This window comes from Gouania willdenowi, chromosome 7, assembly GCF_900634775.1.
Source record: "Gouania willdenowi chromosome 7, fGouWil2.1, whole genome shotgun sequence".
Lineage (NCBI taxonomy): Eukaryota > Metazoa > Chordata > Actinopteri > Blenniiformes > Gobiesocidae > Gouania > Gouania willdenowi.
The window spans coordinates 8,752,979-8,779,058 of NC_041050.1; the positions used below are offsets into that span (position 1 = coordinate 8,752,979).

At 40.6% G+C, this 26,080-nt stretch overlaps 2 protein-coding genes across 4 annotated transcripts in view; one reads left to right on the forward strand and one right to left on the reverse strand.

Moving 5' to 3' along the window:
* On the forward strand, nt 1-2,865 carry spryd4 (SPRY domain containing 4). Its single transcript, XM_028452500.1, has 2 exons — nt 1-161; nt 1,152-2,865. Exons 1-2 carry the CDS (start codon nt 35-37, stop codon nt 1,691-1,693), a joined length of 669 nt encoding a protein of 222 aa, XP_028308301.1. The 5' UTR covers nt 1-34; the 3' UTR covers nt 1,694-2,865.
* Nucleotides 1,561-26,080, reverse strand: part of LOC114466776 (glutaminase liver isoform, mitochondrial-like) — a 27,949-nt gene continuing 3,429 nt past the window's right edge. For 2 of the 3 annotated variants that reach the window (XM_028452498.1, XM_028452497.1), the window contains exons 3-19: nt 24,113-24,234; nt 22,059-22,188; nt 21,895-21,974; nt 21,640-21,803; nt 19,673-19,731; nt 11,774-11,806; nt 11,635-11,693; nt 11,470-11,536; nt 11,325-11,375; nt 10,287-10,463; nt 10,083-10,214; nt 8,583-8,675; nt 8,412-8,473; nt 6,386-6,462; nt 4,694-4,757; nt 4,496-4,610; nt 1,561-1,697 (exon numbers count right to left, since the gene is read on the reverse strand). In XM_028452498.1, the coding sequence (XP_028308299.1) occupies nt 1,653-1,697; nt 4,496-4,610; nt 4,694-4,757; nt 6,386-6,462; nt 8,412-8,473; nt 8,583-8,675; nt 10,083-10,214; nt 10,287-10,463; nt 11,325-11,375; nt 11,470-11,536; nt 11,635-11,693; nt 11,774-11,806; nt 19,673-19,731; nt 21,640-21,803; nt 21,895-21,974; nt 22,059-22,188; nt 24,113-24,234 (1,530 nt within the window). In that variant the 3' untranslated portion in view covers nt 1,561-1,652. Of the gene's footprint in view, nt 1,698-4,495; nt 4,611-4,693; nt 4,758-6,385; nt 6,463-8,411; nt 8,474-8,582; nt 8,676-10,082; nt 10,215-10,286; nt 10,464-11,324; nt 11,376-11,469; nt 11,537-11,634; nt 11,694-11,773; nt 11,807-19,672; nt 19,732-21,639; nt 21,804-21,894; nt 21,975-22,058; nt 22,189-23,992; nt 24,006-24,112; nt 24,235-26,080 lie in introns of those variants that run through there. The other variant, XM_028452499.1, reaches the window with a different exon arrangement.

The window sequence follows — 26,080 nt, forward strand, 5'->3', positions numbered from 1 at the left end:
GAAGTGAAACAACAGCTGCGGTCAAAGGAAAAACATGGCGGCTTCCATCGGAGCTTCATCCCGTGTGTGGGTTCTTTTGGGACGGTCTGTGTCCGCTCTGCACCGACAGCCTGTCGGTCTGTCAGCGACGAGAAGCTTCGTGTCCACCTCCACCATTAACAGTGAGTCAGTGACGGCTGTGAGTTTCCCTTTATAACAAACCATGATGTTAGCATTCACTGCATCAGCACAACAACAAATAACACAAACTAAGAGTGAAGGAAAGGGCCAGGGTTTATATTTAGACACTTCTACACATGTTGGTGTGCTTTTTATGGAACCCCGTTTCCGCCCTTAAAAAATAAATAAAAAATCATTATGGCAAGTCATAATTATGGGTTAGTGAAGTCTTAATAATGAGAAAGAAAGTTTAATAATTATGAGAAAATTATTGTTTATGCAAATTTGCATAGAAACATATAAAAATGTGTCAGTTGACTGCTGCAAATGCTCACTTTGTATCTCATAATTATAACTTTACTAACTCATGTGAGTTTCTATTTTTTAATTCAATTCAACTTTATTTGTATAGCGTAAATTACAACAAAGTAATTTACTATTTATTTTTTTAGTGGCGAAAACAGGCTTTCATAGGTTTTTCCTATGAAAGTGTTTCCTATGAAAGCTACGCAGCATGTTTTACCAGTGTAATATAAGTGTGAAATAAATAAAAACACTAAAACAAAATAGATTTTGAGATTTAGTAGGAAGAAAAGAATGAAAACTTCCATGAACAGATTTTATCACCAAATTTAGAAGGTATAAAACCATTTACTATAGATAAAAAAATGTTTTCCATGTTTCTAAATGTGAATAAACAGGCCATTTTATGGCAATTACACTCGCCAGCAGAATCGATTAATTTGCAGGCTTTCTACGAAGGATGGAATGAGATTATTGTAATCTTTGTAGATTGTCAGTAAATCGCAACATGTTAGCTTTCAGAAACAGTTTGAATTTTTACAATAGAGCGAGTTTTAACAAAGGTGGTGTTAAAGGGTAAAAAAAATTAAGTGTTTCAAATCTTTTTTCCAGCAGTTTTCACAGTCATTTGTTAAATATAAATCAGAGCAGATTTACAACAGCATTTCTGTTTTTTTTTTTTTAAACAGATTTGCAGTTCAGACTTGATGAGCGAACAGCTCACAGCAGTCTGGATCTCTTCAAGAAAGACACGGGCGTCATCTACCGTATGCTAGGCCTGGATCCCAGCCACGTGCCCAACAACCCTGAGCGCTTCAGAGACTGGGCCGTGGTTTTTGGCGACGAGGAGATCAGCGGTGGGCGCCACTACTGGGAGGTGACGGTGAAGAAGTCGTGGGAGTTCCGCGTCGGGGTCGCCGAGGCGCTGATGTCCAGAGACGACTGCGTGGGCACCAACGGTTCCTCCTGGGTGTTTGGCTACGCTCAGCGCAAATGGTTCGCCATGACCAACAATAAAATGGTTCCCGTGACGTTGGTGGGAAAGCCGGACCGTGTGGGAATCCTGCTGGACTTTGAAGCGGGCGTCCTGGGGCTGGTGGACGCCGAAAAGCCCAGGATTATTCACACCATGAAAGCTCGGTTCAAGACTCCGCTGTGCCCTGCGTTTGGACTGTGGAACGGGGAGCTGCTTACACATTCTGGTCTGGAGGAGCCCCAACGCCTGAAGTGACCCACTGGAACCCAAAATGATGCATTAGCATCAAAATCAGACTTTGAATTTCAAAACAATCACATTTCTACCATGTTTTTACATATTACGGACACTTGTGTTTAAAAAAAAATTCAATATAAAACAAATCAGCATTAAAAAAATTCACCTGTCAAAAAAGTTCAGTGTAGATATATATTTTTTAATAAATCCTGTTCATGAGCGGGTATTTCAAGTGTCTGGTAAGTGAACGTGAAGTAAACAATGTTACCGAAGCTCCATCGCTCCTGTTGGCCGACATCGTTACTTTCTCTTCCCGCGTCAGTGTCACATGACCAATGGAGCGTAACTTGATTGGCTGGACGTTGGGTAGTTGAGGAGGGGATCTATTGTTTTTCCTTGGTTGTTCTCTTGAACTACACTCGAAGTTTGTGACACTGAATTTTTTGACACTGAGAATTATTTTATGTTGAGTTCTTTTTTTTATATTGAATTTTTACAAAAAAAAAAGTCCCAGGAATAAAAAAGCATGTTAGAAATTTGATGGTTTTGAAATTCAAAATCTGATTTTGATGCTAAAAATATTCAGCTGTAAAAATAGGAATTCAAACTCTAATGGCACAGATTTACTTCTATACAGCAGCAGATTTTTGGTGCTTTGACAACTCGGTTCTCAGCAGGGATTTTTGATACCAGGACAACAAATGGGAGACATTGAAAGTTAAATTACAGGTGTTCCAGTTAAGCTTCACATCTGTTAATACTGCAAATACTTTATCAAACCTCTGTTGACATTTGAAGAGTTCTATTGCGAAAGTAGATAACTTAGTTTTTTGTACATTCTCAGAATTTTTTTTTTTTAAATAATTTTAGGTGCTATGAGTCAAACTTAAGTCCTCTCATTGGTCAAAACCACCCAATTTTAATTTGACGCATATAATTTGAATTAAATAATGAAAAAACTCATAATGGAGTTATCTGCTTTTTGGCAATAGAACTCTTCATATACAGTTATTCTAAATGTACTCCATGTTTGACCTTTTCAACTGGTGTTAGTGCATGTGTTCAGTGCTTTGATGTTTTACATATGAAATGTTTGATGCCATAATCGATCAATCAACTGTAAAGCCTTAATCAAGATCTCTTTTCTTAATTCGTCTTGAATGTGTTTATTAAAATAACAAATGAAGCCACGTTGACCGTTATTTACAGCAGGTTTTTATGGTAACCAAAGCTTAGAACAAAACATTTCATCAAATTTCATATGATTATACAGTATATTTTTACAGTAGCTTAATTAGAAATGCTAAATACTGTGTAACAATCATTTCAATTAGCTGCATATGAAATATAGCAGACATGGTTTAAACATGAAAAATAAAATAAGATTTCACCCCACAGGTTCTGACAGACGTATACAAACGTTCAATGCATTGCAGGAATGACAACAACTCGCTCTCATAGTGTGATATTTATTTGACTTGATAAGAAATCTAGGTCAAAGCTGAAAGTTCGTCCTCACTAAACATTAGGTGGATTTTTTCAGTAGATTTCCACTTTTACCAGTGTTTACATGGCATTGGCTCAGTGTTGGTGAAAAACTGCGAGAGTTGATGAAAAGGAAAAAAAAAAATGAATGTGATTTTTTTTTTTTAATTTTTTTTTTTTTTTTTTTAAACAGTCAAGTTTGGGAATATTTTATCATTCCTGCAATGGCAGCATAAACCCTGTCTGACTAAATAATACTGACAATGCACAACATGTAACATGTTAAAAAATAAATAGTAATAATACTACAGAATATTTGATATTTACATCTCTGACATTTACAAATCAGAGCTAATTAATCGGTAAACATGATCTAAATCATGGTATTCAGGGTTCTCACAAGGAATCTTTCACAACTTGGGGCCAAATCCGGCCCTTTGGGGTATTTAATTCGACCTGCAGGAGAAAATAAAAATGACTGCGAAAACATGAATCATTTTGTAAATAATTCTCAATATTTGCAGGGGCTCACAGTTTTCCCAGTGCTTATTCCGCATGATTGCAGTCATTTTTAATGTTGAACAGTAAAAAAAAAACTCAAATTTTCTTAAATTATGACAACATTTACCTTAATTAAATAGAAAGTGGTCAAAATCTCAGAAAATGAAAGTGAAGACACTTGGTACACTGCTTGGATATTGTCGGTTTCTTACATATTTTGTATTTTATTTATAGGTAGAAGAGTAAAATATGGCACAGTATTGTGGAAATTACTTGTTTTCTTGCATAAAATCTGTGGCCCACTTGAGATTTGGCCCGTGAACTAAAATTAGGGGAAACCCCTGGCATAGGGGACCGCTTAGTTTAACCCTCTGAAACACTATTTCATTCTGAGAGCCACATTTTGTGAATTATAGCTAACGTTTTTTATGTCTTTGCTACAGATTGTTACAAATTAGGTATTATGACGGTACGAATTAAAACAACAGAAAAGCCGCCCCTACGCCGGTTGAAACACATCGTAGGGGCCGAAATCACAGCGTAGGTGAAAAACTGCGCTGGTGAGAACCCTGATTTATATTGTGTTACACTTTGGTTAGTTAAATATAAGTGCTTTGATGATACATAAAGCATTAAAAATGATTCAACGTGATCTTAATGCTGTTGCACCACCTTTTTACGACTAAGGATAAAACTTGCCTCAATCGTCACTTCTGCCGACTTCATAAAAGGTGACGGTCACCTTTTATGAAGCAGCATGGGTCAGACCCATCTTTGCTATAAACCTCTGCTACATTCTGTGCCTCAGGCAGTGATTTCCAGTGTGTTCTGCACCTCTGTGTTGCTCATTGACTCATGGTCGGTGTACTGCTGCTCGTACTTCTGCAGCACCGAGGCCACCACGTCATGACCAAACTGCACAGCATCATCGTACGGCGTGTTCCCCCATCTGACAGACACCACACAGTATTAGTATTAGGAAGATGCACCTTAGAATCACTAGAATAGCAATGACTGTGTGCAGATCCCTACCTGTCCTTCAAGTGAGGATTCACTTTACAGATTTCAGTGAGAAAGATCACCGTGTCCATGTGACCTGAAAGGTGAGACGAGAGCACTTTGAAAATACAATATTGGTAATGGACAAATTTGTTAAAGATAAATGTTTTTCTGATGCAGTGGTTTCTATATCTAAACCATTGCATCAGAAAAACATTCATTTGTGAAAATATAATATTAATTTTGGACAAATTTCTCATATTCACATTTTTTATAAGTTTAAAAAAAAGATATAATTAATATACAGTAATTATTATTGGAAAAACTAATAAACAATAATTGATTGTAAGACACAGAGGGAAGCTTCAATGGCCTCATGTAAAGAATTGTCAATATTCATGAATGGTGAAAAAACCTAAAGTTGGGGTCCAAAATAAAAATTAAGTTGCATAAAGAAAAAATCTTTACATACAGAAATACACTACACATACTTTTTAAATTAGTCAGAGCATACTGTTTCAAGTTTAGCTTCCCTCTAAAGATTTGTTTTTTTTAAGAATTTTATATTTTTTAATAGTGCTTCAAGATGACTATTGTTGTAATATGCGCTATATAAATAAAGTTGAATTGATCTGAAGTTATAACCACTGTCTGTGAACAGTTTTTGTTACAGGTAGCAGTTTATTTTCTGCTTTATACATATATCTGTGCAGTTTTAATTTGTACTAGATCCCCAAACGTTAAGGTGTGTGATTAAAATAAAATAAAATAAAAAACAGTTTATTTATATCCAAAGAAAGAGTAGTCTTTATGCTTTAAATTAAAACTGTGTTCAGATTTTTTTTCTTACATTCCCACATGCAGTTATGGGACAATTAATGTAGCTTTTTTATTTTGTTTATTTTTTCACCCAAGAACTAATGCATAGATGCGACTAATCATTAGTGATATTAACAGTCTATGTACATAGTTCAAAGCTGATCAAATTACAGGGAGCTGAGGCATATGCAAATGTTTACTGAAGGCCCAAACATGTTCGAGCCTGAAACTTTTTTCCAATTTTGAGGGCCTGGCATGTCCACCAGATATGATGTATGGCAGATATTTCTATATATTCTGAGAGAGTAGGTGGAGTGGTAAATTTCAGTTTCCTATCTTTTGTGGTGTAGTTCCTGAAACATTGGAAGCTGAAAATGGATGAAAAATAAGGATGCACGAAAATCGACGAACACCCCCTTCACTAAATTGGCCTTATCTCAAAAGTCTTCGTCCAAACTAAAATGTACAGTGATCCTATTGAAAAATCACGGTACAATTGATACCAATGTCAGAATTGTTTGAGACCGAAGTGCGTGGGTTTGTTGAAATGACCATTAGTCCATGGTGTAAAAGGTTAATCTTTGGTGTTCAGTAGTTCTGATGAAATCCTGTTATCAGACAAATAAACTGAATAAACGCCGGTAAAAAAAATAAATAAAAAATAGCACCTCCTAAGCAGAAGTAATGAAGCATGGAAAAATAGACAAAAGTAGCTAAACAAAAAAAAAAAAAACACTAAAATATGAACAACACTGCCTCACACTGACATCTTTAATCCACTGTCGTTGTGTTGTTTTTGTTGAAGCTAGAAGATTAATGACCATAAAATAAAGTGCAGCGATAGCAAAATAGGGCAGAGCAGGCTTTTGTGTTAGACACAATGATAAAATTCACTCATTACTTTACCTTCTGCAGCAGCGATGTGGAGTGGTGTACGGGAGTCGTAGTCCCTCTTCTCCATGTCCACAGCAGAAAGGGCAAACCTGGAAAGATGAGGAAAAATTACAAGGAAAGTACATTTTACACCTGATCCCACATCTCACCCTTGGTGGGGATGTTTTTATTGTTTTTATCAGACTTCTGAAGCTAAGCAGGTCTGGGCCTGGTTTGTAGTTGGATGGGAGACCACTGAGAATTCCAGATGCCACAGTGGGGGACAGTGACTCCAGTGTTATCTGACATTGTGTCCTTGGCCAAGACACTTCACCCACATTGCCTGGTATGAATGTAGTGAGTGAGTGAGTGTTGGTGGAGGTTGGAGCAACTGATAGCGCACTATGGCAGCCTCGCTGCATAGAAAAGTCTGCCTCAGGGCAGCTGTGGCTACAATAGTAGCTTACCACCATTAAGTGTGGATTGAAAGAATAATCCCTTGATTCTGTAAAGCGTCTTTGAGTGTCAAAAAAAGGGCTATACAAAATGTATGTACTATTAAAAGAAAAGAGTGAGGTAATATTGCTATATTACTACTGTAGTTTTAAAATGGTTTTATTAAAGTCATTATTTCCATTCACATATCTCTAAAGTGGTGCTTTTTCATCATTCTGAATCCAGGTCAAGTGTCGGAGCTTGACACTCTGACTGCATGTCATAACTCCATTTGTGTGTTTGTTTTGGCTCAGAGATCAAATTGTTCATGTTTACGCTTTTTGGTATTTTGTAAGTGTTTAACTTGTGGGTTATATTATGTAATTTGTTCTTAGAGCATAGGAGCTTGTTAAATCCATGTTTAGTATTTATATATTTACTGTATGAGATGAAATGACAAGAGGTGCTGCTTATGAAAGTTTTACATGCTGAACTACTCACTACTTACGTAGCTAGTCCAGAGGTTCAACAAGGTGCTGGAAACATTCCTCAGAAAGGTTTTCATCCCATTTCACCACATCTAAAATCTGCTCTAATATATGAACTGATATCAGGTGAGTGGAGTTTGTTAGTCAAATTTTGATGTTTACACACATGACTGATTTTAGTAGCAGACATTGGGATAAAGAAAGTGTGTCCAGAACATTAGGCTGTGTACTTTACGGCTTGATGCACAAATGTATTTACCTTTTATGGGGCACCAGTTGTCAAGTTGCGCATGCTAAAGTAAACGGCAACATTTTGTAACATTTAGCAACAAACCACGTTTAAAAAAACATACGTGAATTTTTTTATGTAACTTTTGACCAGATTTAAGGCAATATTTGTGAAACTCGTGATTTTTTTCTCAGAAAAATATAATGTCAATGTTAAATCTAAATGTTAAATCTAAATATTAAAACTAAATTTAAATGTTTAATCTAAATGTCACGGGTGAAACTAAATATTCACCTAATTAGCATTTAGATTTAGATTAAACATTTAGATTAAACATTTAGATTTAACATTTAGATTTAACATTTAGATTAGATTTAAATGTAACATTCAGATCTAGATTTAATATGTAAGTTTTAAATTTAAGATTTCGATTTAACATTGATTATATTTTTACAAACATTTTTTTTCACAAATAACAAATATTGCTGTAAAACTGGTCAAAAGTAACATTTAAAAAATTCACGTACGTTTTGTAAACGTGGTTTGTTGCTAAATAATGCAAAAACTTGCTGTTTATTTTAGCATGTGCAATTTTACAATCTGTGCCCCATAACCTTTAGCATAAGCAAACTCCATATCTCCTCATGGCTATGTTTAAGCTATAATTTGTTTACTGTTCTGCTGTTGATTTTCTTTTCTTTACTGCATTTTTTTTTGTATTTTAATACTGTGTTTATTTCAAGCTTTCTGACTTGTCTTCTCTCTGAGCTACTGTGAGCTGTGTTTCTTCCAAGGGGATGAATAAAATCTTATCTTTTTTTGGCACGAGTGATGATCAAGTTTTAACGTGCAGCTCATGCGGGGTATGGCAACAACAACAAAAAACAAAAAAAAACCATCTATTCACCTTCTCAGAGCAGAGACATCTCCACTGTAGGCTGCAAACATCAGGGACAGCACAGATTTGTTCTAAGAAAGCAAAAGATACGTGAGCAGGTGATCTAAAGATCAAATGTCTGTGTTTATAAAGTCGTCCAAAGACAGATATGAATCTGTTTGTCTATGATGATGAACTTACTGGATCGTCGTCTGACAGTCTTCTCGGGTCATGTTTCTTTGCAAAGTGCCTCAGGTTGTCGTAATGGTGGAAGTTAAAGAAAGAAACAAGATCCTTGTAAAAAAAAAACAAACACAAAAAAACACAAGAAGTGTTTGTTATTCCATCATTATTTTATATACAACTTAAAACAACTTTTCTGTAAGTGGTAATGTCTGTGGTCTAATTTTTATTTTTCCACCATTATTTCATCAACTGTTCTTTTTGTACCTGGCTCAAACTAAGACTAAATACAAATATAGGGAGAACATCTAAAAATGATGACTAGCTTTTAATGAAAACAATAAATAAATAAATAAATAAATAAACAAATAAATACATAAAAGTGAAAAAGGTTAAATACTGTACATAGTGTTAATAAAAACAAATGTTAAATTAGTGACTAATTGTAAGTTGTGAAATAAACCAACACTGGTTAAATAATATTACAAGATCAATACCAATATTTAATCCATGAAATCACAAAAGAGGTTGGTTACTCAGCTAAAAAATGTAAATAAAGTGTTGATTTTGACAAATATTTGATTTACTTTTAGTCGTAGAGTCATTTGACTAAAATGCAACTTAGTTTTACTCAAAATTAAGTAATTAGGACAGTTTTAGTCATCTAAATGACATAAAGTTACACATAATTGACTAAAACATAAAGCAAAAGAGTTTATACATTTCAAAGCTTTGATTACCATTTATAAACCTGATATATCATGATATTAAGTGTAGTTCTGTCTTCCATGTAATAAAAGTAGTTTTGATTGGAAACTTAAAAAGGAAAAAAAAGAAACTTAGTTCTGATTAAATTTCGTCCCATGTGAACATTATAGTTTAGCTTTTATTTGTCAACAAATTTCAACATCATAGTGTAGTTATTGTCCCTTCAAAATAATATCGACAAAAACAATTACAAAAAATCTTTAAAATATATACAAAAAAAAAATCACATTTCAATTTAATTATTGAATATATACATATAAAAACAAGACTAAATTAAATTTGCCGTAAAATAATCCTAAAGCCCTGATCAGAAACTTACATTTTGAGACTCCAGTCAACTGAGCATTATTGTCTTTAAATGGTGGGAGGGCTAACCCTGGGGGAAACTGATATGCAAGCATGGGGAGAACATGCAAACTTCACACAGAAACTAAATCACTATCGCGCTGCCACAGAAACTTTAAGTGCTGGGTCATCGTCCAAATAAGATGGTGAACCCAAAGTCTCACAGTGTGTGTGATTGGGTGAATATGACAATGATAATCACAACAACACAATAAAGAACCCTTAATCTGGAAAGTTGAATAATATCACTTTATATAACATTTTAAGCGTGTCTAAATCTTTTCTTTCCACTACTGTATTTAGCAATTTTTATGTAGGCAACACATGCTAAACATGTTTAAATATTTATCTGAAACGCATTAATATACAGATTGTTGTGTGTGCATGTGTGTGTGTGTGTAATACCTGACAGAAGTGAATGCCACGAACACTATTCCCAGTCCGATCCAGTGGTGGCGACCAACACATCACTCCCATGACGTTAGGCACCACGAGCAGCACGACACCTGAAACACCAGACTTAGCAGGAAGGCCCACCTGCACAACACACATAGAAGTGAACTCTACACTCCACTGTATTCATGATGTAAAACTATATAGAGGACTCACGTGGAACGCAAACTGTCCGGAGAAGTCGTACATGCCACAGGAATGCATCAGACTCAGAGTGTTTCGGATGGCCTCAGCACTCAGGACCCGCTCGCCCGTGATTGGACAGATGCCGCCGTTGGCCAGCGTTGCAGCCATTACACTTCCTGACTCACAGTTAACCTCAATGGCACACAACTGGAACAGAATGAAAGGAAACAAACCTACAGATGTAACTCTTTCAACGGTCACGCAATATGAACACGTCATTAGAATAGTTTAGCTCCAAACCAACACACAATTTTACATCAGACGCATGTATGAGAAAAATCTTACACCACGTTCTCATTCAAATTAGTTGTAATTAATATGCTAATATGCAATGCAAGTTATTGTTTTATATCTCGCTACAGAAGCCAGGTATAGAGTGCAGATTGTAAAGTTGCTCATTGCTAAAATAAACAGCAACTTTGGGTTTTCCGATCACATCTAAATTAAAATTAGCCTATTTCTCAGCTTAACTGTAATTGGTGTATTTCGAATTTAGTGCCTTTTAACGGTGTACATTTTGATTTAGTTTTAGTCAGTCTTTTGACTAAAATGCAGCTTAGTTTTAGTCCAAATTTAGTCATTAAGACTATTTCAGTTATAGTTTAATTTTAGTCAACAGCAATAACATTAAGATTTTAGTCAACTAAATCTGTTATAGATATAGTCGAGTGAAATATACAGGATAAGAAGAGTTTATGCATTTTTTGTTTTAAAAATTCAATTACCATTTATCAAGTGGCCCAAAACTGCATGTAAGAGAGAGTGGGAAACAGTTATGGGACGCAATCTCAGGCTTGATCACCCTGTAGTTGACCACCTTTGATGAGGGTGTCTAGTGTTAAAAAGAGTCGAAACACCCTCTGATTTAAAGGAACAAAATCTACATCCTTACACAGACAGATTTAATGTGATCAATCTGAACTCATGTGATCATGCGTGATGGATTTCAACTCATGTCACAAACAGCAATATATTTTGATATATTATCAAATTAACACTGACTCTCACCTGAAAGTAGAAGTCGAGGGCTGCCATCATGTCAGCGTTTTCAGGAAAGCACTGCAAAAGTGAATAAAAGTCATTCCAACGCCCTGTATTACTGATTTATTGTCACAACTTCATTACTTCCGTCAGTCTATATGGGATTACACACCCTTTTCTCTTTTAGGTAATAACCAATAGCGTAGTTTCTATCGCCCGTCTCTCTCTCTGATTGGAACCTGCAGGAAGACAACAGTATTAAATCTGCACTTCATGTAAACAATGAGAGGGTATTTATTATTTACTAATTAACCTGAAGGTTTATAACAGGACTCACGTTGCATTGCTGAAACTCACATACTCAGTGCCAGCCAAGCTTTTCAGGAAGTCCATAACCTATAAACGTATTTTAAAGAGAGCTTAGTGAAGAGATTTCATCAGGAAGAACTAAAGTACATATCTAAATATTTACTTACAAAGTCAAACCTCTCGGCTTTATTTGTATCCGGCTATAAAAAGACAAGTAAAAAAAAAAATGTTTTTAGCATTTTAAAAATGTGTCGACAGGTTTATATTCCTAAAGATGGCATAGTTTAAACAGTTTAACCCTCAGAAATACCTTCGAGACTTGACATTCACATGTTGTTTTGTCAGTCCACGTGTTAGTATTTGTACTTCACAGAGCTGTTTGTCACTGCGTCTGAACTCCTTGTAGCTACTGTTTACCAAATACCAAAATGAATGTCAGCAGCGTTCACACGGAAAGCGCTGCACATGAAATGAGATGATTTGTGACACCGACATGAGGGTCTGCTGAGGTTGTTACATAAGTCTGAGAGTTAACTCTCACTGGGAAACTCACTGAAAGACAAAAATCAAGATCTCACCCAGCAGCTAATATATAAAGAATGCTGCCCTATATTTATCTGCTCATTTGTGTTTTCACTAACCTTGCATTGCGCACTAGCATTTTTCGGTTCTCTAAGAGTTCTCAGAACGTTACCTTTACGTTATTCGAAAGCGAATAAGGCCTAACTTTGTTGATGAAAATAATTTTGGGGAAATCAGGAATAATGTCGAGATTAAAGTAGAAATTTCAAAAAATAAACTAAAAATACAATACTGTGAATAAAGTCTAAGGTTTGCTATTAAAGTAAAATCTACGTAAATGGACTAGGGCCAATTCACCATATAAAACAACAGTTTCCATCAAATCTGGCCCTAATATGTTTCTGTAGTTTCTCAATAACCACAGACGGGACTGAATGCTCCACCTCTTCCAAACTTGTCTGGTTTTTACTACTGAACAGATTAAATTTTTGGTAAAATCGCTTCAAAGTCCTTAAAGACATTACAATGCTGTGTTTGAGCTAAAAGAGAAATGGTCTTTTAGTTATTAAAACCAACTTTGAAGTATAGTTTAACGTGGTCATTACCTGCTGTTTTTTGTCATGTGGTGAATTGGCCCTCGTCAGCTTCAGTAGATTTGACTTTATTAGCAAACCTTCGACTTTTATCACGATATAGTATTTTGAGTTCATTTTTTAAATTTGTTCTTGAGTCCGACGCTTTAAGTTAAGAGGTTAAAGCTCTGGAGTCATTGATGCTGTAGAAACCTACAGGTACTCTGCGCATTATGATATGCCGTCCCGCTCTGTCATTCTAGTTGGACCTACTGTGTGTATGTACAGTATATACTGTATATATACATACATTTCAATACAGCCATCTTCTGTATGCACGTATTCCTCCTCTCAGGGTTGTGAAAGGAAGAATCCCTGCTTAAGCATTGAAAACAAATGTTTTTTAATTGCATTAAATCTAAATTTTTAAAAGCCTGATGATCTAGCCTGCAAGCGACTGCCAGCACCACTCTTTACTAACGCACTAGCCCAACTGTAGGCCGGGGCCGCCTTGGGCCTCTGGGGTGGTCTTGGTCAGGATGGCTGGGGTGGGTTGCCGGGGTGCCTTGTTGCCTCAGCACGGGTGTGCATTCCTTCTGGGTGTTCACGGGGTCCCGGGGCTGTTTGATTTGGCGCCGTTGCCCCTTGCATGCGCATCTGGTTGGTCTCTGGGGCTGGGGCCCTGCGTGCTCCCCTGCCGCTCCTTCCCCTTGCTCCCTGTCCCCCTGTCTCGTCCTCCCCCCCTCCTCCTCCTTTGCTCTTGCGCCCGCCATCCTGTGGGGTTGGGTTTGGGGGGCTCCCGTTGGCCTGGGGCGCTGGTGGGGGGGCTGTGGCTCCCGCCTGGGGGGCGGGCGGTGCCGTGCCGGGTGGGTTGGCTGGGGGGTGGTCTCGTTGGGGGGCCTGGGGTGGTGGGGTCCTTGGCTCCGGTCCGGGGGGATCCGGGGTGGGGGTAGCTTTGGGGGTGGCTGCTGCCCGGGGTCGGCGATTGCCTCCTGGGTTGCTGGGTGGCGGGGTGTGGCTGTGGGTTGCTCCGTCGGCCCTTGCGGGTCCTTGGCTTGGCTCCCTGGGGCGCACCTTTGCTAGGGATGTCGCTTGCGCGACGGGCTAGGCGGGGCCCCCTCGGGGGCTTTTTGTACGACCGCAATGGCCGGGGTGTGGACGTTATGGCTAGGGGGTGGGGTGAGGGGTGCTATGGGGCCTCCCCGGGGGTCGTATTGGGCGGGTGTGCGGGGGCGCGGCGCGTGGTTCCTGGCCCGGTGGATCCGCGTTGGGATTGGCTGGTCTGCTGGCTGGGTGCACCGGGCGCCGTGGGCGCGATTCCGGGGCGGGGGTGCCCCGGGGGCGGATCCTTGGGCTACGTGTCCGGGGAGGTGCTCTCCGGCCATCTGCCCGGGGACCGGCCGCGGCTCGTGGCGGCGCTGCGCAGCCTTGGGCGGGGCGGGGCTGGTGGCCTTGGGCCCGCTGTTGTTTGGGGTGTGCTGGCGTCGGGGGGGTGTCTCGTGCCGGTGCGTGGGTCGTCGGGGATTGCCTCCGTGGGGGGGGGGGGGGGCTCTATTGGCGCCGTTGGTGTGGGGGGGCGGTTCCGGGCTGGGGGTGCTTCGGTACTCTGGCTTGCCGGTCCGTGGCTGGCGGGATGGCCCTGCTTGGCGGTGGATGGCGTCCTCTCTCGTCGGGGGGGCCGGGGCCGCCTCCCGGTGGAGAGTGTTGTATCGTGGCGCCGGGTGGGCCTGTGCTGGCCCTGGTGCGGGCATGGGCCTCCCCCCCGCTCGGCCGCTCCCCTTGGTGGCGGGGTGGCGTTGCTCCGGGCCGGCGGGCGGCGGGGGTCGCCCCCTGGGGCGCCGGGGGATGTTGTTGGTGCCTGGCTGTGCCCGGGGGTGGGGGGTGTCGCCGTGCTCCGCGGGGCCGGCGCGGTCTGGGGGGTGCCGTGGGGGGGGGTCTCCGGCTGTGCTGTTCCGGGGCCCGCAGTGCCACTTGCCCGTCTGCGCCATCTACCCTCTCGCGTGGCCCGCCACGCGGACGGGCCCGGCTCACACTGGACAGGCCTCCTACATGTTCACTTCACCCCACTCCCAGCTGGTCTGGCTCACTCACAAAATGCACCACACACCAATACCCAACCCTTGGGGGGCTGGATGGTGGGGCTGGGGGTGGAGGGGGCCGCCACCTGTGTTACTATGTAGTGGCGTGGGGGCGGCCCTCCCACCTCTAGTTGCCCTACTAATCCCTCCAATTTTAATCGCATCTCAACATGTCACCCCCCGGAGGGTGTATCATCTTTTACACCCTCCGGCCTATTACACCACATACACATAAATCCACAGAGGCTGGAGGGGGAGCACCGCTCCCCTCCATCCCCCTTCTTTTAATTACACCCCATACATTCACCAAACACACACATTCACACAGGGGATCGGGAAGTGCCTCTCCATTGGGGAATGGAGAGGCACCATAACAGGGTGGTGGGTTGGTACACATATTTGGGCCTCTCCGGTGGGGGCCCGGCCCCTCTGTTGGTGGCTGGGCCACTGCATAGAGCAAAAGCACATCAAGATGGTGCGGTCGGGCGTGGCGGTGGGTCTCGGGGGGGCTTTGCCGGGGTCTCTCCTTGCGGGGTCTTTCCGGGCTGTGTCGGCCGGGTGGGGCGCGGGGGTGCCTCTCCCCCTTGGGTGTGGCTTGGTGCTTGCTTTGTCTCCTGGTGGCCTTGGGGGCGGGCCCCGCGGTGTGCGGGCCCGGGGCGGCCTGCCTCGCCGGTTTGGGGGGTGGGTGTGCTGGGGGGGTGCTGGTGTCCTCGCCGGGGTTGGGGCGGGGTTGCTTGGCGCCTCGGGGTGATGCTGTTTACTGGGGGGCGGCGCTAGCTGTTCCGGTGGTGGAGGTTGCTGTCGGCCGCCTGGTGGGTCTATCCTGCCGTTTGCGGACTGGTGGGTGGGTCCGGGGCATCTTTGGCTGGGGGCTGCTGTCCCGCACTTGATGTGTGCCGTTGGGGTGCCTCCGTCCCCGCGGTGGGGATCGCCGGTTTGCTCGCGGGCCGGCGGGGGGCGCTGCTCCGTGGCTGGCGCTGTCCGGGGGGCGGCGGGCCCTGGGCTGCTGGCCGTGGGCTGTCCGGGGCTGTGCGGTCCTGCTGGGCCGTGGCCGGGTCCCGGGCGGGGGTGGGGGATGCGTCCCGGGGGGCTTGGCCCGGGGGCTTGCCCTTGGGGGGTCCTGGTCCCGGGGGGTGCTCCTGGGGCCCGGGGTGCTTGGCCTGCTGGCCGGGCCGGTCCTGGCGGGGGTCTTTCGGGGCGGGTGGCGCGTGCCGCGCCCTTGCGTACCTACTGGTACGGCCCCTGCTTGGGCAGTGCCCCGTGAGGTAGGGTGTCGGGGGCCGGAATAGGGGGCCACATCCCGGCGGGGCGGTCTGGCTTGGCCCTTGGAGGGGGCCCTGGCTTTAAAAAAAAAAAAAAAGAACTGAAGCTCGTGGCGCGGGCGGCATCAGTGAAGGGTGATCTGGGGCGCCGTGGGGGGCTAGGTTGGGGTGCCTGGGGGCCGGCGGGGAGACTCCCAGCGGCCCCCTGGTGCCTTATGCGGCTTGGGGTGTGGTCGTCCTCCCTGGGCGGGCTGCTCCTGGTGCTGCATCCGTTCCGGGTCCTTCTGGCCTGGGGTCGGGCCCCTGCTGGCTCTGGGCTCGCCGGCGGGTGCCCACTGGCTGCCTGTTCGGCGCGGTTCTGGTCGTCTGCTGGGTGTGGGCTTCGGCTCCTCCGCTGGGGCCTCGGGCAGGGAGTTCTCTGGGCCCTCCCCTCGGGGGGTTAGGCGCGGGGGTGGGGTGGGGGGGTGGGGGGGTCGATGGGGTGGGGGGTCTGGGGGTTGGGGGTGGGATCGGTGGCGTGGTGCGCTGGGTCCTTGGCTCCTTGGGGCTTTCTCGGGTGTGTATGGGGGGGCGATGGCTGCCTCTCGGCTTGGGATCTTGGGGGCGTTCGGGGGACTGCTTGGCCGTGGGGTGGTCGCCGGGGGCCCTTAGGCTGCCTGCTCTTGCTGCTGGCCTGACTGCTTCTTCGGGCCCGGGGGCGGCTCTTGGGTTTTGCAGTGGCGGTACTTGGAAATACATTTGTCATGGATGCACTGGCCTTGGGCTGTGGGATAACACTCATACTGGGCTCAACCTTAGACACGTTGTTCCCAAATACCTGTTTTATGGAATTTCCACTCACCTCTTCCTCTGTTCACAGCCACCACCATTATTCCTAAACCACACACTGGTCACCAAACTGGCTTGACAACACAACAATAAACACAATATACACAACCACAATTTCACATCGCATCACTTAAAACTATTCCTCACCCATTCCATATCCTATCTTGTATCCCTCTTCCCTGCTAACTTCCCCACCCCCCTCCAACCCCTCACCTTGGTGTAACACTGCCCTCTCTTTTTTACATCCTCCCTTTAATAAAGTATTTCTTACCCTTCCCTAGGGAGGGCTGGTGACGGTCACAATTATGCAATGAAATAAATAAATTTATTTAATTGCAATAATAAAATATGCATTGCTGTCAAAAGATTGCACTTCTTGTAGTGTTAACCTTCGAAAGCATGTGCAGACAAGGTAAAAAAAAAAAAAAAAAAAAAAAAAAAAAAAAAAAAAAAAAAAAAAAAAAAAAAAAAAAAAAAAAAAAAAGAAAACAAATGTTTTTTTGGAGGATTTTGCATGTCTGATTCAGGGTTTGTGTCAATTACGCTAATTACAATTATGATATAACTATAATTGTAATTGAAAAAACTTGCTGTTTTAATCATAATAGATTTGTAACTGTAATTCCCACTACTTGTTAGTTTTTTTGACAATAATTTTACCATTTAAAAAAAAAAAGCTAAGAGATGAAAAACTAATTGGATGATAGATAATATTTTTTTGTGTATTTTACAGCTGCTTTAACATGGGTCATAACCAACCGAAAGATGCTAACAAAAAGCTAACATAAGGGTAAGGTTAAGTTTAATGAGATTTATTAAAAGGTCAGTATTGTAATTAATTGTATATGAACTTTAATAATTGAGAACACAAATATAATTGACGTACAGGGGAAAATAATATTTGTAATTTGAATTGTAATTGAAAAAAATGCCGGTCCCTGTAATTGTAATTGAGTTGTAATCAAACATGAATAATAGAAGACTTAATTGTAATTGACCACAACCCTGGTCTGATTTCATACAAGCATCCATGAGCATTGATTAAAGTGTAAAGAGCATATTTAGTCTTTCCTTCTGTGAGTAAAGGGTTGAACATTTTAACACCTCCACATGTATATATAGAACATATAATTGTACTGTATGTACATGCTGACCATGTGCCCCCTGCACACACATGTAGCAACTGTTTGGCATGGGAGGCAAACACACCTTCTGTTCTGGGGTCTGTGATTGGCTGGATGCACAAACACCCCCCTGTTGTCAAACACGGCCCCTCCCACACAACTTCACTTGACCCACAATTATTAAGAGGCTTCACAAATCTGTTCAACAAACCTAAGAATAGCGTATAGAAAATGTACACAGCCAATAATGTCTGAAACATCCCCAATAACAGGAATGGATTTGTTCTTGAGGAGCTGCTAACAGACGTTTTGTGATAGAATATAGATATAATACACATAGATCTTAACTGTTTATAGATCCTACAAAGTCCAGTTTGTTAAATTGGATACACTGTATAATAAAAAGCTTCAAATCAAATTTGATAATTATTTTTAAAAAAAATATTGATTCTCAATTGGTGGGTTGCAAACAGCTGGTGAAAAATAAAGAAATACTCAACATCTCATGTTGGACTTAATTTAATTTGAAAGAAACTTTTCTTCTGACAGGCATGCTGTGAAATGCATGTTGCACAGGGAAATATATGGATTTGTGTTTTTAAAAAGATTATACATGCATGTTTTCAACAGCTGTTTTTGAAAAACTAAATTTGGTTGATTGAATTCTAAAAAACGGTGCCAAAATGTGGGTCCATGGGTGACCCCAGTTGAGTGGGTGTACTGGGTGTACGTTGAAAGTAAAAACCTAACTAAACTATGTACCAATATATAGTAACACTTTAGTTTAGAGAGCACATACTAACCATTAATTAGTTGCTTTTTAGCATGCAAATGAGTAATATATTGACTCTTAGTCATTATTAAGTACTTATTAATGCCTTATTCTGCATGGCCTTATTATACAACCAGTAAACTATTAACTAAGAGTTTTCCCTCAATAACCTCAGAATTATTACTTATTAGTAGTAAATAAGGAAGTTGTTGTATAGGAATTACGATCTGAACAGGCTAGGGTTAGGGTTAATGTTAACCCTGTTTGGACTGCGAGACTGCCATTAAGTGTACAATAAGGGCGACCGTGGCTCAGGTGGTAGTGGGTCGTCTTCTGATCGAGAGGTTGGGGGTTCGATCCCAGTACCTGACTATGTGTCGAAGTGTCCTTGGGCAAGACACTGAACCCTAAGTTGCTCCCAGTGGTCGACTAGCGCCTTGCATGGCAGTCCTGTCCCATTGGTGTGTGAATGTGAGAGTGATTGGGTGAATGAGCTGATATGTAAAGCGCTTTGAGACTGCTTCAGTGTGGTGATAAAGCACTATATAAAATCAAGTCCATTTACCATTTAATAAGTAATTAATGACTAATTCAGAGCCATAATGTTACTAATGCTAATAAGTGGCTAATTAATGGTTAATAGGTGTTCCCTAAACTAAAGTGTTACCTATAGTATATAATTTACTCAAAAACCAATATAACATGTGATTATTTTTTTATTTTCATTGCCCTTTAATACATGCTTAAATCATTAGACACTACAGTAAAACTCTTTCATCTGTCCCACTCAAGGTTTAACCCTCATTATCAATAAAAACAACATTATTTTACTAATATAACCAGTATAAAAACCAGATGCATGAATCATGGTTTATGGTACCAGTGCAGACAGGCTTTCGTGCTTTTACCTTAATTAATGAACTGACGACAATGGCCCCGGCGTTGATCATGGGGTTGTGCGGTTTGTCTGCAGAACGAAACAGAACGTTATCACTGATCTGACACAAACCAGCTAAAAGCTTCCCTGGTAAGAGCCTATTTTTGATCAGATGGAAATCTAGAATGGAACGACACACGGAGGTTTTTAGAACATGTTTTTCTTCATACTCGTTTTATCAGAGGTAGATACAGATTGAGCTCAAAGCCAAACAGGACAGCTTTTGTTTCTGATCAGATGACGACTTATTTGTACTTGATGTTTACTCTGTGGCTAACAATCTATCACACTGTTGACTGTGTGTTAGAGCTGCTGAGATTTCTCAATAGTTGAAACAGGGATGGCGTTAGAAAGTGGTTCATCTCACATCCATGTTGGCCAGAAAAGTACTGATATTTATGTATAATAAACCCTAGGATCAACATCTGCTGCTAAGTAGTTTACTTTCATTGTATTTTCAAGTATTTTCTTTTTGCATTTGAAAGACAAATATCGTCCTTTTTACTCCACTGCATTTGTATGGACTCTCACGTTACTCATGACTTTTTTCATTGCTTCAATGCTGATACTAAAAAGTTTATGTTGATCCTTAATATAGGTTGTTGTCTCAGTTCTTTCAAACTTTTATTACTTCATACTCATCAGTGCAAGAGCCAATCAGAGAGAGGCAGCTCACGGCTAATAGTGTTGTTGTTTGGCAGAGAAGACCCCGCGTTCAAAGTTTTTGAAATCTAAAGCAGTAATTTAATGCCGGCGATATAAACTCTGAAATATGTTTTTTCTTGATCATACATGGGTTGGATATATTTGATTTTAGCAACAAAAAAACCCCAAAAACCCCAGTTGCATTAATGAATGCAGCCGAGTTATTAAACTTCATCAACTTTATTTTATTTGTGTAATGGTGAGTTGTTGTTGATCAGCTCTTTGTTCATTCTATTAATAATTATGATTTGAATGGTTTGATGTGGTTTTATTAAACTTAAATTTAAATTATATCAGTTCAGTTCAGTTTATTAGCCATTTGCAGTGTGAAAACCACATTGGAAAAATGTGCAAGAAGCTCAAAGTGCAGTCAACAATTAAAAAGACATTTTACAATAAAAAAAAAACAAACAACCAACAATCAATCAGTCAATGCCACTAAAAATACTATGAGGTAAAATACTGTACAATAAAGAGTCACATAAAACCACATAAAATACAATACATACAATAAAAAATCCATACAAAATTAAAGTGCCTTGTTTAGAGTCATCACAGCTTGTGGGAAGAAACTGTTCAAACGGCGAGCAGTAAAACATTTGATGATATGGAAACACCACAGTGTTTTTCAGTTGTATTACAGCCTTGGTTCCCAAAGTGGGGTACGCAAATTGCCATGGGGGTACTTGAATAAAAATTAAAAACAGTGTGACAACATTGCAGAGTTCTGTTCATCCAGGTTTTAGCGAGTTGTATTTCACAGTTTCAGGGTGATGGATATATTGTATTACTGGTATATGTTTAATCAACAAATGTTTGGTAGATTTCTTTAAAAAAAAAAATAAAAATTGTTTCTCACTGAAAATGCCAGTAGGCTAATAAATAAATAGAGAAATAATTCAGAATAAAACCATTTCTTGTGTTCTTACAGATTGTTATAGTTTTTTATTATTATTTATTATTCTTCAACAGGATAGATAAAATTCAGGGACAAATTTTACTGCAGGGATACAATGTATATAACATTACACTGTCATGTTTTTTTTTTAGGTGTGCAGGAGTAAGGGGTACATGACTTCAGAGTAAATGTCTGAAGGGGTACAGGACTGAAAAGTTTGGGAACCACTGTACTACAGTAAGATAGAAAACAAGGAACACATTGTGCATCAGTGTTTTCTTATTTGCAAGTATGATGATGAAAATTGTTTGAAAATTTACACAATAATGACTTGCCTTCATCGTTCAGTGAGAGTTGGTTAAACTTTAGCCCACTGGGCTCTTTGCCTACGTAGTTGTGGACGTGCTCACTGCCCAGCTCATGGACAGCGATGGCGTACTCGAGAGGTTTGACGCAGGACTGCAGACATATGGGGATCTTGGTGTCACCCACCGAGTGTCTGCATGATAAGAAGATACAAAACACAAGTGTTTGTGAGGAGAAGCGTGTGATGGAAGCAGTCAGTGTGAAAAGATGAACCCTGCATGTACCTTTGTCCGTCGATCGTACACACAGAGACACCCCAGAGATCAGGGCTGAACTTAGCCAGCTGGGGAATGTAATCAGCTACCTGCACAAAGACAGTGAACACACGTGTGAATGTGTGTGTTGTTGGTATATGTGCAGACGCTGAGACAGCATGTCTTATTCTTACCCGTCCGCTTTCATTCTTTAGAGCTTTCTCATATATGTCATCAATCTGATGGGTGAACCTTTCAAAGTCAGGGATGATGAACTTTCTTTTGAAAGCCTTTGATAGCAGCAAAATGTTGTTGCCCAAACACCTACGACAATTAGTCAGATAAGGAAAAAGAATATTTAAAATAGAAAATGACAATTTTCATAAAAAACAAATCATTCTATAAGTCATGTCTGTCAAAGCCAATGCCCGGGGGCCAAATCCAACCCTTTTGGCCACATGTGCGAAAATCATGTCCTGGGGCCAAATCCGGCACTTTGGAGCATCCCTTTCGGCCCAGAATGACAGAGAAAACATAAATCAATGTGTAAATGAAACTCAACAATATTTACAGGGGCTCACAGTTTTCCCGGTTCTTATATTGCATGATTACAGTCATTTTTAATGTTAAACCTTTGAAAAAACTCAAAATTTTAATAAAACCTTCTCTTTTCCTTAAATTATTACATAATCCATGATGTTGCAAGTGAAGATTGTTGTTGGGACTGATATGTGTCACCTATTGCTTGGATTTTGTCAGTTTCTTATGTATTTTGTATTTTATGTACATGTATAAGTGTTAACTAGGGCACAATAATGATGAATTTTCTTGTTTTCCCCCATCAAATCTGCAGCACGCTTGAGATCAAACTGGTCCCTATTCAGTCTCTCAACTAAAATGAGTTTGAAACCCTTACTATAAGTGATCTTAATAAAGCAAATTATAGCTAATCAAAAGGCTGTCAGAAACAGCTACGTATAAGTTGTGAAACAGTTTGCATTAACCACATGGGTCCCTTCCCTTCTTTATATCCTGCTTTTGTGTGTTTTTCAATCGAACTTGGAGGAGCAAAGTTACTTTGTAAGCATTGGAAACTTTGAATCTGACAGATTAACAATGTCCTGTGGGGTTCCTCAGGGCTCTGTTATTGGACCCCTTCCGTTTAGCCTTTATATGCTTCCTTCTGGACAAATTCTACAGAACTGTAAGGTTGATTATCAGAGTTACACAGATGACACACAACTATATCTAACACTGAACCTAGCGCGTACCTTGAGTCTCAAAATTTACAAGCTAAAGACAATGGGAACATTTTCAAATGAAAGTTAAAGCCACTCTTTTTCTCTACTGTGTTTAACTGAGATGGAGATTTGTAATCATATTATTGTTGATTTAATGTTTTTGCTGCGTATGTTCAATTTTTAAACTGTTGGAAGTTTTTGCTTCCAATGTAAATTACATTGAATTGCCTGGTGTATGAAATGCACTACACAAATAATTTTAAATTAGCTTTGCCTTGCCTGTAGCAGCTTGTTAGCTTTGAGACGCCAGCCTTTGTGCGTCATTGGAAATCCAAAACAACCAACTGCAGAGGCTGCACATTTATTGTTACTTATTGATTTACTTGATAGGGACAATGCACATTAATGAACATCTGCATTGAAACAACAGAAACAGACGTAAACATGCCAGATTATAGCCACAGGGCTAATTTACATCTGTAGTCCCTCGGCAGATGACAGAAGTACAGAAAATACAACAAACAATGTCACAGAAATTAATAAGTACAATAAAAGTAAAAGAAGAGTCACTTAATGGCCACAAGACTGGTTTGCTTTCAGCCACACTTTGTTTGGTTTTAAATATAGGAAATGTGGGACATTCCCTAACAGTGAGGGAGAGACTGTTCCATCACACCTTCACAGACAGAGCATTTTGTCCAAAGGCTGTTCTTCTGAAAGGCACCTCACAGTCACCTCTAGAGGTGGTTTAAAGAACTCCGATAGAGGAGGTGGGGCTAATCACTTAACACTTTGTAAACAAAACAGGCATATCTGAAATATTTAAAATTCTTTAGGCTCAATAGATTATGTTTTTGTGAAATATTGCAAATATGGAAGGATATTACCGTGAAAGCTCCCTTAATCCAACCTCTGCTGCACCTTCAGGTCTTCATCCTAGCTGATTGAAGCCAGTGTAGGCCTCCATGTGTGTATAGCATTTCATCTATAAATAACTATTATCTCACCTCCTAAAAAGTGACTTGTCCATCAAGACAGGTCCTCCAGAGTCACGGGAAGACTGCCGCAACTGACGGACAGTGTCACGCAGCCTGGGGTCGGATGTTAGCAAGCCTGTTTTTCTCAAAGCCTGGAAAGAACCAAAAATAATTGCATTTATATATAAATACATTTAAGAATCCCTGGGTATTTGTAGCCTTGACTATTTAATAGCAGCCAGCAGAATATTAAATGTTACATGCTTAGATGGGTTTAAAACATCATGTGTTGTGTTACCCAAGAGCAACATTTAAAGGCAATAGCAGGTCACAAACTCTCTCCAATAAATCCGTCACCGTGAGTCCCATGTGTGTCTATTTTGGGGACACCATGTGTACAACCCAGAGAGGCCACTGGGGAGGGGGTTTTTTTTGGAGTCATATTTTCTAATAACTGATTCAGCATGCACACAGTCCTAAGACAAGGCTGCAAGCCTCCTGCAAGTGTCTGTGAGAGATTATTAGTCTTATGGCATGCAAAGCTGAAGTTCCTTCAAGCTAAATGGGTTTTATGTTTGTGAATTGAAAGCAATGTTGCACTCGTAAAAGGAACAAAACCAGAAAAGTGGCACAGAGTTAAATTAATGCACAGATTTGGTCATTTTTTGTTGACTGTATTTCCTAAAAGTAAATCATTTTATATCAGTTTGTTTTAGTTTAGAAGAAACCCCCAAAATATCCAATGTTGATGTTGACATTTAACTGTTCTGAAATTCATATGATAAAAGGAGGAAATGTTTGGTAAGGAAGCCTTAAATTTTACTTGAGACATGAACCTTTACATTTCACATATTAATTATAACACAAATTATTTAAAGAAATGTTAAGAGGAGCCGAGAGTATCACGATTTTTAAATGCAAGCAAAAAACCTTTAGCTTGTGGTTTTTAGCTAGCTATAGCCAGATTTATTCAGTCATGCTTCTATGTAGCGCTTTATGATTTTTATTTAGTTTGTTTATTTATTATTATTTTTTAAACTTTGAATGTTTTTAGGCTAATTTTAATGTTTTGTCATTTTAAAATGTTCCCTTCTCTGCTTTGTTTTTATCTCTGACTCTTATTTGTCATCGTTTTAATGATTTTATTAAATTACTTGTGTGTGCATTACCTTTTGTCAATCATGTCAGCAAATTTCTGTGAAGCACTTTGATCTACAATTGAATTTATAAGAAAGGTGTTATATAAATGTTTGATTGATTGATTAAAGTGTCTTTGATTTGTGCAGGAATTGTTGCATTTTATTAGTCATATTAACTCTATAAAGGTAATATGCAAATGTTATGTCTAGCAATATGGAATTAATTTGACTTTAATGCTTTGATGAGTGTTTGAATGCTTTTCTGTCATTTAAAGCCCAACATCATTATCATTTTTGATAAGCAAACATCTGAATCATAACATCTGAATCATAATCATAACATACGGTCGTATTTACTAGTTCAATAAACGGGAAGAGATTCAAATTCTGATGTAGCTGGTTATGATTTGCAGTCCACATAAACAGGACTGAATCATAACATAACCTAACCAGAGCGGACATGGGCTCGTCTGTGAGTGGTCGCATTTACAGACCTTGGAGTCGCTGTTGGCTTACCAATAAACTGGAAGAGATTTGTCACTTTTATAATAAGTATTGACTAGGCCACTGGGAGTGAAGCCCAAGGCAGGCTGACTTTATAATACTGTATCATGTTTTTCTGCAGTCAGTGCCTTCTCCACGTCTTTCTCTGTCTGCTCTATTTCAAGTGTTGTGAAGCTGATGATGGCAGTTCCTGATCTGAGGTTCACGACTCAGCTAGTCTGAGGCACTCTGATCTTCCATCTCTCTATCCTGTTCTGTTGGTTCTTCTGTCCACTAACCACAACCAGTCGAAGCAGATGGCTGCCACCTCTGAACCTGGTTCTGAAGGAGATTTCTTCCTGTTAAAAGGGAGTTG

What these genes read in the sequence shown, in the direction of transcription:
- spryd4 (XM_028452500.1), top strand. Translation starts at nt 35, where the DNA reads ATGGCGGCTTCCATCGGAGCTTCATCCCGTGTGTGGGTTCTTTTGGGA. An exon ending in GTCCACCTCCACCATTAACA is followed by an intron (nt 162 to 1,151) that starts GTGAGTCAGTGA and finishes TTTTTTAAACAG; the next exon opens with ATTTGCAGTTCAGACTTGAT.